Raw genomic sequence first — 13,345 nt, 5'->3', positions numbered from 1 at the left:
GCTATTGCGTTCGTATCTATTGCGAACGACCGAACGATGTCTTATTCAATGCGAACGATTTGCGAAAGAGCAACGATAAAAATAGGTCCAGGTCTTATAAAGCGATCAACGATTTCTCGTTCGGTCGTTAATTGTTAACTGCATTTCAACCGAACGATTATCGTTTAGATTCGAACGATTTGACGATAATCTGAACGATAATCGTTCGGTGGAATAGGGCCCTAAACTGGATGTAGAATGGTGACAGCACCCTGCTAAAAGAATACCTTTTAATAAAAGGTTTATTCACGAGTGCTACAATTCAGCCTTTATTATATTTTATATTCATGTATTGTTCAGCCTAAATATTTCACTTGTAAATAAGGTATTCTGCTGGTGTGGTGCTGTGGCTGCCCTATATCCAGGTCAGAAACCAACTATAGGGTACAAACACACACACCGTATACACAGCAAATACGCAGCAGATCTGCAGCAGATTTGATGGTGCAGATTTGATGCTATGTTCAGTTATTTAGATCTAATCTGCTGCGTATTTGTAGCGTATTTGCTGCGTATCGCAGCAGTAAATACGCTGCGTATACGGTGTGTGTTTATACCCATAAACAGAGATAAGGTCAAAAAGGTAAACCTAAGATTTCTTCTCTTTTCAAATCCATTCCTGGCTTCAAATCTTTGTCAGATAATCTTTCTGTGTATGTGATGAGATTCACGGTCTCCACAAAAGGTGCAGCTTCTACCACATTGGGTTCACATGTCAGCATTTGGAACTCATTTTGGTCAGTATTTTTAGTCAAAATCAGCAGTGGGTCCAAAATTGTAGAAATCTTTCCATTATAGGCTTGATAAAAAATATCAAAATACTGATCAAAATACTATAGAGGGAAATTGACATAGCTTATTTTTTGTAAGTAAATTTTGTACATTTTCATTGTGACTTTATGTACATTATGTAATTTGTATTATTAGGCTATCTGCACACACAGTAAGAGACCGGCCATTCCGTGACCCGGCCGGTCTCTGAAAACATCATCCCATGATATTTACAGCCATTAAGTTCTGATGCGGGCGCATCTGTGCGCCCCCATCAGAATTCCCCATAGCACACTATGGAGCATGCGGCCGGAGCCACTCGCTCCACAGTGTGCACTGACAGGGTTTTCTGCAGCCGCTATTCAATGAATGACATGTCAGTTTTTTACGCCGCCGCTAGTGATCCCGGCCGGAGTGTATACCCTGTGTATACACCCGGCTGGGATTCCCTCAGAAGGCCGCACTACGTAAGTTCCGTGGGAATCACGGCCGTTGTAACAAATTCCCATTGTGTGAACATAAAAATCCAACTGACGGAGATAGATGTGCCGTTACACAATAATGGAATCAGGTCCAGTGGTCAGAAAAACTATAAAGTTATCACCGGCGTACAGGGACCACTTAGGGACTAACTAATACTTCACTTTTAATAATTAATTAAAAACATGGTCCACACAAACAAACATAAACACCCAATAGTGTACTCTATATACAGTGTAGTTTCCTGAAGGGCACTAGGAAATAAGGAAGTTGTTAGTCCCACACATACAGGGGGTACTGATAGATTAGGGCTGTAGGCCGGATACTATGAGAGACGGAAGGAGGGAAAAGAAGAGGGGTAATGGTGTACCCTGCTCTAAACCCAGATAACCTCTTGCCCCTGCCTTTTGGGGAACCCACCTCCTTAATAGGTTGGCCCCAACCACGATGACAGTCCCTCTCCTATTACACGTGCCCAGGAGGAAACAAAGAGGAAACAACAGAAGACAGAAAAGAGTGCATAAACGTGCCAACTCAAACCACCTAAAAAGAAATATAACAGCAAGAGATATATTTATATACAGGTACAGCACATATTTCATAAACTGTACTTGTAAAGTATAAGGTGTATGGGGACAGTAATGAGGACTCTGAGCCCACTCAGCTGCTACTAGTGTAATGTTATTAGGGCACCATTCAGAAATATCTGGTGACAGATTTATGGCGAAAACACATATACTGTAACATGAAAGTGTAGACTGGAGGTGAGTGATCATACAAGAGTCCACACCTCACCTCAGATTATATTCTCTGGGATTAAAATTCTGTTTCTTGCAGACTTCTTCCAGAACCTGGAAACAAACACAATTGGTTAAATTGGTTGTCCAGGATTAGAAAACCTTAAGGTACAAACACACACACCGTATACGCAGCGTATTTTCTGCTGCAATACTCAGCAGATACGCAGCAGATTAGATCTAAATAACTGAACACAGCATCACATCTGCTGCTGATCTGCTGCGTATACGGTGTGTGTGTTTGAACCCTAAGGGTGCCTTCACATCTACCGACTCGGCTAGGTCCTGGCAGATCACTGTCAGTACATACACGCCACGGCAGATTTACATACACGCAGTGGTCGTTCAGACTGCTGCGTGTATGTACTGACAGTGATCTGCCAGGACCTAGCCGACTCGGTAGGTGTGAAGGCACCCTAAAACAGCATCAAAGTTATCCACAAGTTGTGTTTAATATTACTGCTCAGATGTTCATCCAAGAATTCTTGCAACTATCGGGTTCATTCACTTTCGAAACCATTGATGCTGCATAAGAAGTCATATTCCATCTAGCTGAATGTCCTGTCCCCTTTCCCATAGAACTGACTGCAGGTGTGTGGCTACTCTTCAGTGAGGTGAATGGGATATACATATGTACAGTTTATACACCATAAGACTCTAGGGTGGGACAATCATTTAAAGGGAACCTGTCACTCCCCGTGCCGGGGTGACAGGCTCCCGACCCCCCGTTAGAGTCCCCTATACTTACCTAATCCCGCCGGGTCCCGCTTCTGGAGGTGGTCGGGTGATGAAGATCTCAGCCGCTGCAGCCCGGCGCGCGCACTGAGAGATGAGTCCAACACTCATAGAGAATGACGGAGCGCTGGACTCTCCTGTCATTCTCTATGGGTGTTGGACTCATCTCTCAGCGCGCGCGCCGGGCTGCAGCGGCTGAGATCTTCATCACCCGACCACCTCCAGAAGCGGGACCCGGCGGGATTAGATAAGTATAGGGGACTCTAACGGGGGGTCGGGAGCCTGTCACCCCGGCACGGGGAGTGACAGGTTCCCTTTAAAAGGATATATATACAGGAGATTTTTTTCCCTTATGCAACCATTGTAAAATCAAGAATTTTCTTAAATACTACCATCAAGAATGAATGTGTCTAAAAAACTTGCCCCTAAAATATCCCTAAAACAGAACAGTATTGAATAAAGCTAGGCCTACATCTACTGTAAAGCTAGACCTACATCTACTGTAAAGCTAGGCTTACAGTACTGAATAAAGCTAGGCCTACAGGTACTGTAAAGCTAGGTCCACATGTACTGTAAAGCTAGGCCTACAGTATTGAATAAAGCTAGGCCTACAGTATTGAATAAAGCTAGGCCTACATGTACTGTAAATCTAGGCCTACAGTATTGAATAAAGCTAGGCCTAAATGTACTGTAAAACCAGGCCTACATGTACTGTAAAGCTAGGCCTACAGTATTGAATAAAGCTAGGCCTACATGTACTGTAAAGCTAGGCCTACAGTATTGAATAAAGCTAGGCCTACATGTACTGTAAAGCTAGGCCTACAGTATTGAATAAAGCTAGGCCTACATGTACTGTAAAGCAAGGCCTACAGTATTGTATAAAGCTAGGCCTACATGTTAGTGCCGCATTTTGACAGCGGCAAAAAAAAATTCATCTGTGGTTTGCAATTTGGCTATTTTTAACGGCCGTGTGTCACCAAGTTGTGGTTGTGTGACATGGATGCAATTTTCTGTGGTGCGACACCTCACTGTGTAGCTTTCCACAAAACACCTTTAACTGGTAACACCCAGTTGTCATTTAAATGTGAATTTACATTGCATTTTCAGTGTCCACCAGATGCACATGTCAGGGAGTAAGTCACCTACATATAGGTCTGACCTACCCTTATAATGAATTGCACCTAGTGGCATATGTCATTCATACAGTCCCATAGTTAAAAAAAAAAAGAAAAATCTGAGGTCCAGTCTATTCCATCCAGCAGATCCTGTTGCCCATCCTGAATGGAGGCCTCCATCAAGGATATGGAGCCATTTAAAGGATGTGCTGGGACCTGTCCACCGTCTAACACTGGGTAAAACCAGCCTTATGTATAAAGGAGGAAGATAGGCACAGCACCATGCAGAGATCTTATTAAGGTTACAAACACACACGGCATATACGCTGCGTATTTACTGCTGCGATACGCAGCAAATACGCAGCAGATTAGAGCTAAATAACTGAACACAGCATCAAATCTGCTGCATATACGCTGTGTGTGTTTGTACCCTGAGGGTACAACGAGGCTGAAGTTGGTTTCTTATTCGGCCAGTTTCTTATTCGGGGCTGAAGTTGGTTTCTTATTCGGCAGTTTCTTATTCAGAGGATTTTTCTTTTTCCTGTTTTAGCTATTATTCTTACAGAAAATGTATAATATTCATACCCTACCGTAAGTGAGGGGCCCTGAGGGGACTGGTGATAAAAATGGCAAAAAAAGACCCCACGGTTGGCATAAAAATGGGCATGAAAGTAAAACCACAAAATTATTATTTAAAAATAAAATTGACTTTGGGCCACTGATCTCACACTGATAATACACAGAGAGGGATCCGCCGCATCACATCCAAGAGAGTCCAGCCTGGCCCAAAGTGGTTCTGGGTATAAAAACTGGCATCAAAGTGGGCACATAGTCATTTTTCATGATTTGAATAAGTAACAGCTATTTTCAAAGGGTTAAATGAGTTTGGGCCACTGATCTCACACTGATAATACACAGAGAGGGATGCCCCGCATCACATCCAACAGAGTCCAGCCTGGCCCAAAGTGGTTCTGGGTATAAAAACTGGCATCAAAGTGGGCACATAGCCATTTTTCATGATTTGAATAAGTAACAGCTGTTTTCAAAGGGTTAAATGAGTTTGGGCCACTGATCTCACACTACATACACACAGATAGGCATGCCCCGCATCACATCCAAGAGAGTCCAGCCTGGCCCAAAGTGGTTCTGGGTATAAAAACTGGCATCAAAGTGGGCACATAGCCATTTTTCATGATTTGAATAAGTAACAGCTGTTTTCAAAGGGTTAAATGAGTTTGGGCCACTGATCCCACACTGATAATACACAGAGAGGGATGCCCCGCATCACATCCAACAGAGTCCAGCCTGGCCCAAAGTGGTTCTGGGTATAAAAACTGGCACCAAAGTGGGCAGATTGGCATTTTTTCCTAATTTGAATAAGTAACAGCTGTTTTCAAAGGGTTAAATGAGTTTGGGCCACTGATCCCACACTGATAATACACAGAGAGGGATCCCCCGCATCACATCCAACAGAGTCCAGCCTGGCCCAAAGTGGTTCTGGGTATAAAAACTGGCATCAAAGTGGGCACATAGGCATTTTTCATGATTTGAATAAGTAACAGCTATTTTCAAAGGGTTAAATGAGTTTGGGCCACTGATCTCACACTGATAATACACAGAGAGGGATGCCCCGCATCACATCCAACAGAGTCCAGCCTGGCCCAAAGTGGTTCTGGGTATAAAAACTGGCATCAAAGTGGGCACATAGCCATTTTTCATGATTTGAATAAGTAACAGCTGTTTTCAAAGGGTTAAATGAGTTTGGGCCACTGATCTCACACTGATAATACACAGAGAGGGATGCCCCGCATCACATCCAAGAGAGTCCAGCCTGGCCCAAAGTGGTTCTGGGTATAAAAACTGGCATCAAAGTGGGCACATAGCCATTTTTTTCCTAATTTGAATAAGTAACAGGTGTTTTCAAAGGGTTAAATGAGTTTGGGCCACTGATCTCACACTGATAATATACAGAGAGGCATCCCCCGCATCACATCCAAGAGAGTCCAGCCTGGCCCAAAGTGGTTCTGGGTATAAAAACTGGCATCAAAGTGGGCACATAGGCATTTTTCCTAATTTGAATAAGTAACAGGTATTTTCAAAGGGTTAAATGAGTTTGGGCCACTGATCTCACACTGATAATACACAGAGAGGGATGCCCCACATCACATCCAACAGAGTCCAGCCTGGCCCAAAGTGGTTCTGGGTATAAAAACTGGCATCAAAGTGGGCACATAGCCATTTTTTTCCTAATTTGAATAAGTAACAGGTGTTTTCAAAGGGTTAAATGAGTTTGGGCCACTGATCTCACACTGATAATATACAGAGAGGCATCCCCCGCATCACATCCAAGAGAGTCCAGCCTGGCCCAAAGTGGTTCTGGGTATAAAAACTGGCATCAAAGTGGGCACATAGGCATTTTTCCTAATTTGAATAAGTAACAGGTATTTTCAAAGGGTTAAATGAGTTTGGGCCACGGATCTCACACTGATAATACACAGAGAGGGATCCCCCGCATCACACTGATAACACACAGAGAGGGATGCCCCGCATCACACTGATAATACACAGAGAGGGATGCCCTGTGGGTCCTTACCAGACTTTGGAGCAAATGCCAAACTTTACTGAAACGGTAATGAGGATTAAGGTAAAACACGCCTTTATCCATGGTGTTTTTGGTGCAATAGGGGGCTATCAGCAGTTTAGATTAATCTAACTGGCTGACAGTTCCCCTTTAATAATGGTCATTATTTGCCCTTATTTTTACTTTGTTTAAACATAGCCTAAAGGGGTATTCCTGGAAAAATTGAAAAAAAAAAAAGAACCAAAATTAACCCTTAACTAAAGAACTTATATATTCCTTGTTGGCTTTACTCGGAGATTGCTGGTCTAGTCACATGATGCAACCTTTCTTACAGTGATGTCCTACTTCCTTTCATCTTCTTGGGTATGGTGACGTCAGCACTTGGGGGCAAAGCCATCTCTCGTACCCAGAACGGCCTTCCTACACGTGCGCAGTGCGATCATTAGTATTGCAGCATGCATCTGCTAATCCCACTGGGTACAGGGACATCAATGCTCCCGTAATCTGCTGGCTACAAGAGCGGTCTTACTGGCTACAAAGGGGTCCTATATGGCTACAAGGGGACCCTGACATTGCAGGCAACACATAGGACAAATATATTTCAATGGCCCTGTTCACACATCTGTACAAGTGTTCAGGTCCACGTCCCGCGCTACAAAAAAATAAAGGATAGATTATAGTGTGGACTTGGATTTGCGGCACTAATCATTGTCTTCTACATAGTGCTCCGTAAACTGCGTAGCACTGTTACTGCACATTCATAGTACGGTCCACCATTACAGGTCCGTATTCACTGGCTGAACTATGGATGTGTGAATGAGGCCTAACATAGCCTAAAGCAGACCTGTCAGCAGAAAACATTGCTGCAGGTATTGTTATTATAGAAATGTATTCAGGGCCGAGAAATGTTTAATAAGAAGAGATGGGACAGCTAATTCTGGGATCCTGTTATGCTGACAAATGCCTCCTGAGTACTTTAGCCCTGTTTGCTTAAAGGGATAGTGCGGCTCTAAACATTTATTCACAAAATACCCAGAACCACTTTGGGCCAGGCTGGACTCTGTTGGATGTGATGCGGGGCATCCCTCTCTGTGTATTATCAGTGTGAGATCAGTGGCCCAAACTCATTTAACCCTTTGAAAATAGCTGTTACTTATTCAAATCATGAAAAATGGCTATGTGCCCACTTTGATGCCAGTTTTTATACCCAGAACCACTTTGGGCCAGGCTGGACTCTCTTGGGTATGATGCGGGGGATCCCTCTCTGTGTATTATCAGTGTGAGATCAGTGGCCCAAACTCATTTAACCCTTTGAAAATAGCTGTTACTTATTCAAATCATGAAAAATGGCTATGTGCCCACTTTGATGCCAGTTTTTATACCCAGAACCACTTTGGGCCAGGCTGGACTCTCTTGGGTATGATGCGGGGCATCCCTCTCTGTGTATTATCAGTGTGAGATCAGTGGCCCAAACTCATTTAACCCTTTGAAAACAGCTGTTACTTATTCAAATTAGGAAAAAACGCCAATCTGCCCACTTTGATGCCAGTTTTTATACCCAGAACCACTTTGGGCCAGGCTGGACTCTCTTGGATGTGATGCGGGGCATCCCTCTCTGTGTATTATCAGTGTGAGATCAGTGGCCCAAACTCATTTAACCCTTTGAAAATAGCTGTTACTTATTCAAATCATGAAAAATGGCTATGTGCCCACTTTGATGCCAGTTTTTATACCCAGAACCACTTTGGGCCAGGCTGGACTCTCTTGGATGTGATGTGGGGCATCCCTCTCTGTGTATTATCAGTGTGAGATCAGTGGCCCAAACTCATTTAACCCTTTGAAAATAGCTGTTACTTATTCAAAATAGGACAAAAATGCCAATCTGCCCACTTTGATGCCAGTTTTTGTACCCAGAACCACTTTGGGCCAGGCTGGACTCTCTTGGATGTGATGCGGTGCATGCCTATCTGTGTGTACGTAGTGTGAGATCAGTGGCCCAAACTCATATAACCCTTTGAAAATAGCTGTTACTTATTCAAATCATGAAAAATGGCTATGTGCCCATTTTGATGCCAGTTTTTATACCCAGAACCACTTTGGGCCAGGCTGGACTCTGTTGGATGTGATGTGGGGCATCCCTCTCTGTGTATTATCAGTGTGAGATCAGTGGCCCAAACTCATTTAACCCTTTGAAAATAGCTGTTACTTATTCAAATCATGAAAAATGGCTATGTGCCCACTTTGATGCCAGTTTTTATACCCAGAACCACTTTGGGCCAGGCTGGACTCTCTTGAGTATGATGCGGGGCATCCCTCTCTGTGTATTATCAGTGTGAGATCAGTGGCCCAAACTCATTTAACCCTTTGAAAACAGCTGTTACTTATTCAAATTAGGAAAAAACGCCAATCTGCCCACTTTGATGCCAGTTTTTATACCCAGAACCACTTTGGGCCAGGCTGGACTCTGTTGGATGTGATGCGGGGGATCCCTCTCTGTGTATTATCAGTGTGAGATCAGTGGCCCAAACTCATTTAACCCTTTGAAAACAGCTGTTACTTATTCAAATTAGGAAAAAATGCCAATCTGCCCACTTTGATGCCAGTTTTTATACCCACAACCACTTTGGGCCAGGCTGGACTCTGTTGGATGTGATGCGGGGCATGCCTATCTGTGTGTATGTAGTGTGAGATCAGTGGCCCAAACTCATTTAACCCTTTGAAAATAGCTGTTACTTATTCAAATCATGAAAAATGGCTATGTGCCCACTTTGATGCCAGTTTTTATACCCAGAACCACTTTGGGCCAGGCTGGACTCTCTTGGGTATGATGCGGGGCATCCCTCTCTGTGTATTATCAGTGTGAGATCAGTGGCCCAAACTCATTTAACCCTTTGAAAACAGCTGTTACTTATTCAAATTAGGAAAAAATGCCAATCTGCCCACTTTGATGCCAGTTTTTATACCCAGAACCACTTTGGGCCAGGCTGGACTCTCTTGGATGTGATGCGGGGCATCCCTCTCTGTGTATTATCAGTGTGAGATCAGTGGCCCAAACTCATTTAACCCTTTGAAAACAGCTGTTACTTATTCAAATTAGGAAAAAATGCCAATCTGCCCACTTTGATGCCAGTTTTTATACCCAGAACCACTTTGGGCCAGTCTGGACTCTCTTGGATGTGATGCGGGGGATCCCTCTCTGTGTATTATCAGTGTGAGATCAGTGGCCCAAACTCATTTAACCCTTTGAAAATACCTGTTACTTATTCAAATTGGGAAAAATGCCAATCTGCCCACTTTGATGCCAGTTTTTATACCCAGAACCACTTTGGGCCAGGCTGGACTCACTTGGGTGTGATGCGGGGGATCCCTCTCTGTGTATTATCAGTGTGAGATCAGTGGCCCAAAGTCAATTTTATTTTTAAATAATAATTTTGTGGTTTTACTTTCATGCCCATTTTTATGCCAACCGTGGGGTCTTTTTTGCCATTTTTATCACCAGTCCCCTCAGGGCCCCTCACTTACGGTAGGGTATGAATATTATACATTTTCTGTAAGAATAATAGCTAAAACAGGAAAAAGAAAAATCCTCTGAATAAGAAACTGCCGAATAAGAAACCAACTTCAGCCCCGAATAAGAAACTGGCCGAATAAGAAACCAACTTCAGCCTCGTGAGGGTACAAACACACACACCGTATATGCAGCAGATCTGATGCTGTGTTCAGTTATTTAGATATAATCTTCTGCGTATCTGCTAGCTGTTTCCACAAGTGTACATCCACATTATGTCACAGCTCTATGATGGCTGAGGGTCTGACCTAGTAGACCCCCCACTGCTGGTGACAGTGAGTGGGCTTCTGAGCCCTGCCCACTGCCCCCGACCACCTGCTGTGCAGACCTGCATCCAGCTTATTATGTATCTCCTCCCTCCACTGCTGTGTCCCCCAACCTGCCCAGGTATGATGGGGGTTGTAGTTTTGCCACAGCTAATGAAACACTGCTGTACAGTTTACTTGAAGCTCAGGGCCCCAGGCTACCCATGCTGCTGTATGTGGTGCCCACCTACTGACTCCCAATAGTGATCACGTGACTCACTAATTTCCCACAATGTCTGATGAATAACCCTGTGTAACCCATAGCCACACAATGACACAGCAGGAACAGGCCGTGATCCTGTGAAACTACAAGTCCTAGCAGCCCACGGCGGCAGTTCTAGCGGACACTTTCGTGCAAGGACAGTAGTTTAGCTTGGGTCACGTGATTCACGGTGTGTCACGTGACATGAGCCTTTCTTATGAAGAAGCCCACCCCGGGGGTGTGGGGCGGGGTTGCCGGGTGTTTATACGTCATGGCCGCCCTGGTGTGCGCCCCGGAGGGATTTACCTGAAGGAGCGGGGTCCCTGCTGTCACTTTCACGGTCTGTCGCCGTCCATTGGGAGCCAGGACCGACACCGCAGATCCGCTGGCTGCCATTTTGGCTGACGTCGGAGAAAGTCTTTGAACAAACTTTATTAGAACGCCGTCTCCGTGACAAAACCTCACGGGCTGCCTGCCTATAGCGCTATGTGCGGGGGATGGCGGGTACTCGCTGTGTGCCGGTTACACACGCTGCTCCCCGTCACCTGCCGCAATATTGACGGGAAAATGTGACATTTATAAAGATGTATCTTCTATCGTACATTAAGGGTGATAGGACTAAACAAGGCATGGTGTGTAGGAGCAGAATGCCTCAACCTATGCCTCCAGCTGTGGCAAAACTACAACCCCCATCATGCACTTATGTCAGAAGACACGCTAGCCTTTACAACACTACAACCCCCATCATGCACTTACATCGGAAGACTCGCTAGCCTTTACAACACTACAACCCCCATCATGCACTTACATCGGAAGACTCGATAGCCTTTACAACACTACAACCCCCATCATGCACTTACATCGGAAGACTCGCTAGTCTGTACAACACTACAATCCTCATCATGCACTTACATCGGAAGACTCGCTAGCCTTTACAACACTACAACCCCCATCATGCACTTACATCTGAAGACTCGCTAGTCTGTACAACACTACAACCCCCATCATTCACTTACATCTGAAGACTCGCTAGTCTGTACAACACTACAATCCTCATCATGCACTTACATCTGAAGACTCGCTAGCCTTTACAACACCACAACCCCCATCATGCACTTACATCGGAAGACTCGCTAGCCTTTACAACACAACAACCCTCATCATGCACTTACAGCTAAAGACTCGCTAGCCTTTACAACACTACAACCCTCATCATGCACTTACAGCTAAAGACTCGCTAGCCTTTACAACACTACAACCCCCATCATGCACTTACATCGGAAGACTCGCTAGCCTTTACAACACTACAATCCCCATCATGCACTTACATCGGAAGACTTGCTAGCCTTTACAACACTACAACCCCCATCATGCACTTACATCGGAAGACTCGCTAGCCTTTACAACACAACAACCCTCATCATGCACTTACATCGGAAGACTCGCTAGCCTTTACAACACTACAATCCTCATCATGCACTTACATCGGAAGACTAGCTAGCCTTTACAACACTACAACCCCCATCATGCACTTACATCTGAAGACTCGCTATCCTTTACAACACTACAACCCCCATCATGCACTTACATCGGAAGGCTCGCTAGCCTTTACAACACTACAACCCCCATCATGCACTTACATCTGAAGACTCGCTAGCCTGTACAACACTACAACCCTCATCATGCACTTACATCTGAAGACCCACTAGCCTTTAAAACACTACAACCCCCATCATGCACTTACATCTGAAGACTCGCTAGCCTTTACAACACTACAACCCCCATCATGCACTTACATCGGAAGACTCAATAGCCTTTACAACTCTACAACCCCCATCATGTGCTGACATCTAAAATATTGCTAGCTTTTACAACACTACAACCCCCATCATGGGCTGACATCTGAAGGCTCGCTAGCTTTTACAATACTCCCATCGTACCCTGATGGCAAAAACTTCAGTTATTGTAGAACTACATTCCCTATCAAGCAATGACAGACAGATTCTCTTCCACTGTTGAAAAAACTACAACCCCTTCAATCCCTGACAGTTGACTGCTCTTAATGGAAAAGTCCGGCAATTCAAAAAATTTCACAGCCTGCTGGGGCACGGGGTGAATGATGAGGCCGGGCTCACAAGTACTGTATCCGCATTTTACGATGCGAGTTTGCAGTAAAATCCGCTGGCGATACCTGCCCATTCATTTCAATGAGATGACATACTCGCAGCGGGATTGCCCTGCCGCAGCGCACTGGTTGGCTGAGCGCTGGGAGCCCCAGAAGCAAGCCGGAGCAGGGACCTGGTAAAGTATGTACCCGGGAGCCTAGGGGGTGAAAGCAAGGCCGTGTTTGCCACAAAGCCTGAAGGCTGCAAACTGTCAGTAAATGCTGGGAATTGTAGTGCCTACAGCTGTTATAGTTGAGTACTAGGTGCATTATACACTGGATGCTTTGTGGGAGATGAGAATACATAGATACAGGGTGTGCTCAGCAGTAAACTGTCAGCGCAGGGGGCACCGATCAGCAGTACTGAGTGCTGGGGTGCCGGCCTGTGGGGAATACACTATGCATGTAACCTACCAGTGCCAGGGTATATATATCATGGTGTAACCTGAGTATATACCATGGGGGGGAGGGGGCTCGTCAGCATGCAAAGTACCTAGGGCAGCATGAACTGGGTTAAGGGCGCTGACTTTGACATACTTGCAGCGAAATGACAATCCCCCTGCGAGTACGTCATCCCATTAAAGTGAA

General features: G+C 44.9%; 1 protein-coding gene across 2 annotated transcripts in view; it reads right to left on the bottom strand.

The window, feature by feature from the left end:
• The window catches only part of ASPSCR1 (ASPSCR1 tether for SLC2A4, UBX domain containing), a 53,678-nt gene extending 42,660 nt beyond the window's left edge, over positions 1-11,018 (bottom strand). The window contains exons 1-2 of one of the 2 annotated variants that reach the window (XM_069952128.1): positions 10,900-11,018; positions 2,086-2,141 (exon numbers count right to left, since the gene is read on the bottom strand). In XM_069952128.1, coding sequence (XP_069808229.1) covers positions 2,086-2,141; positions 10,900-10,989 — 146 coding nt within the window. In that variant the 5' untranslated portion in view covers positions 10,990-11,018. The remainder of the gene's footprint in view (positions 1-2,085; positions 2,142-10,899) is intronic. The other variant, XM_069952129.1, reaches the window with a different exon arrangement.
• Positions 11,019-13,345: the final 2,327 nt, after the last annotated feature.

Source organism: Dendropsophus ebraccatus, chromosome 14, assembly GCF_027789765.1.
Source record: "Dendropsophus ebraccatus isolate aDenEbr1 chromosome 14, aDenEbr1.pat, whole genome shotgun sequence".
In the NCBI taxonomy this organism is placed as follows: Eukaryota; Metazoa; Chordata; class Amphibia; order Anura; family Hylidae; genus Dendropsophus; species Dendropsophus ebraccatus.
This window is presented reverse-complemented; position numbering and strand designations above follow the sequence as displayed.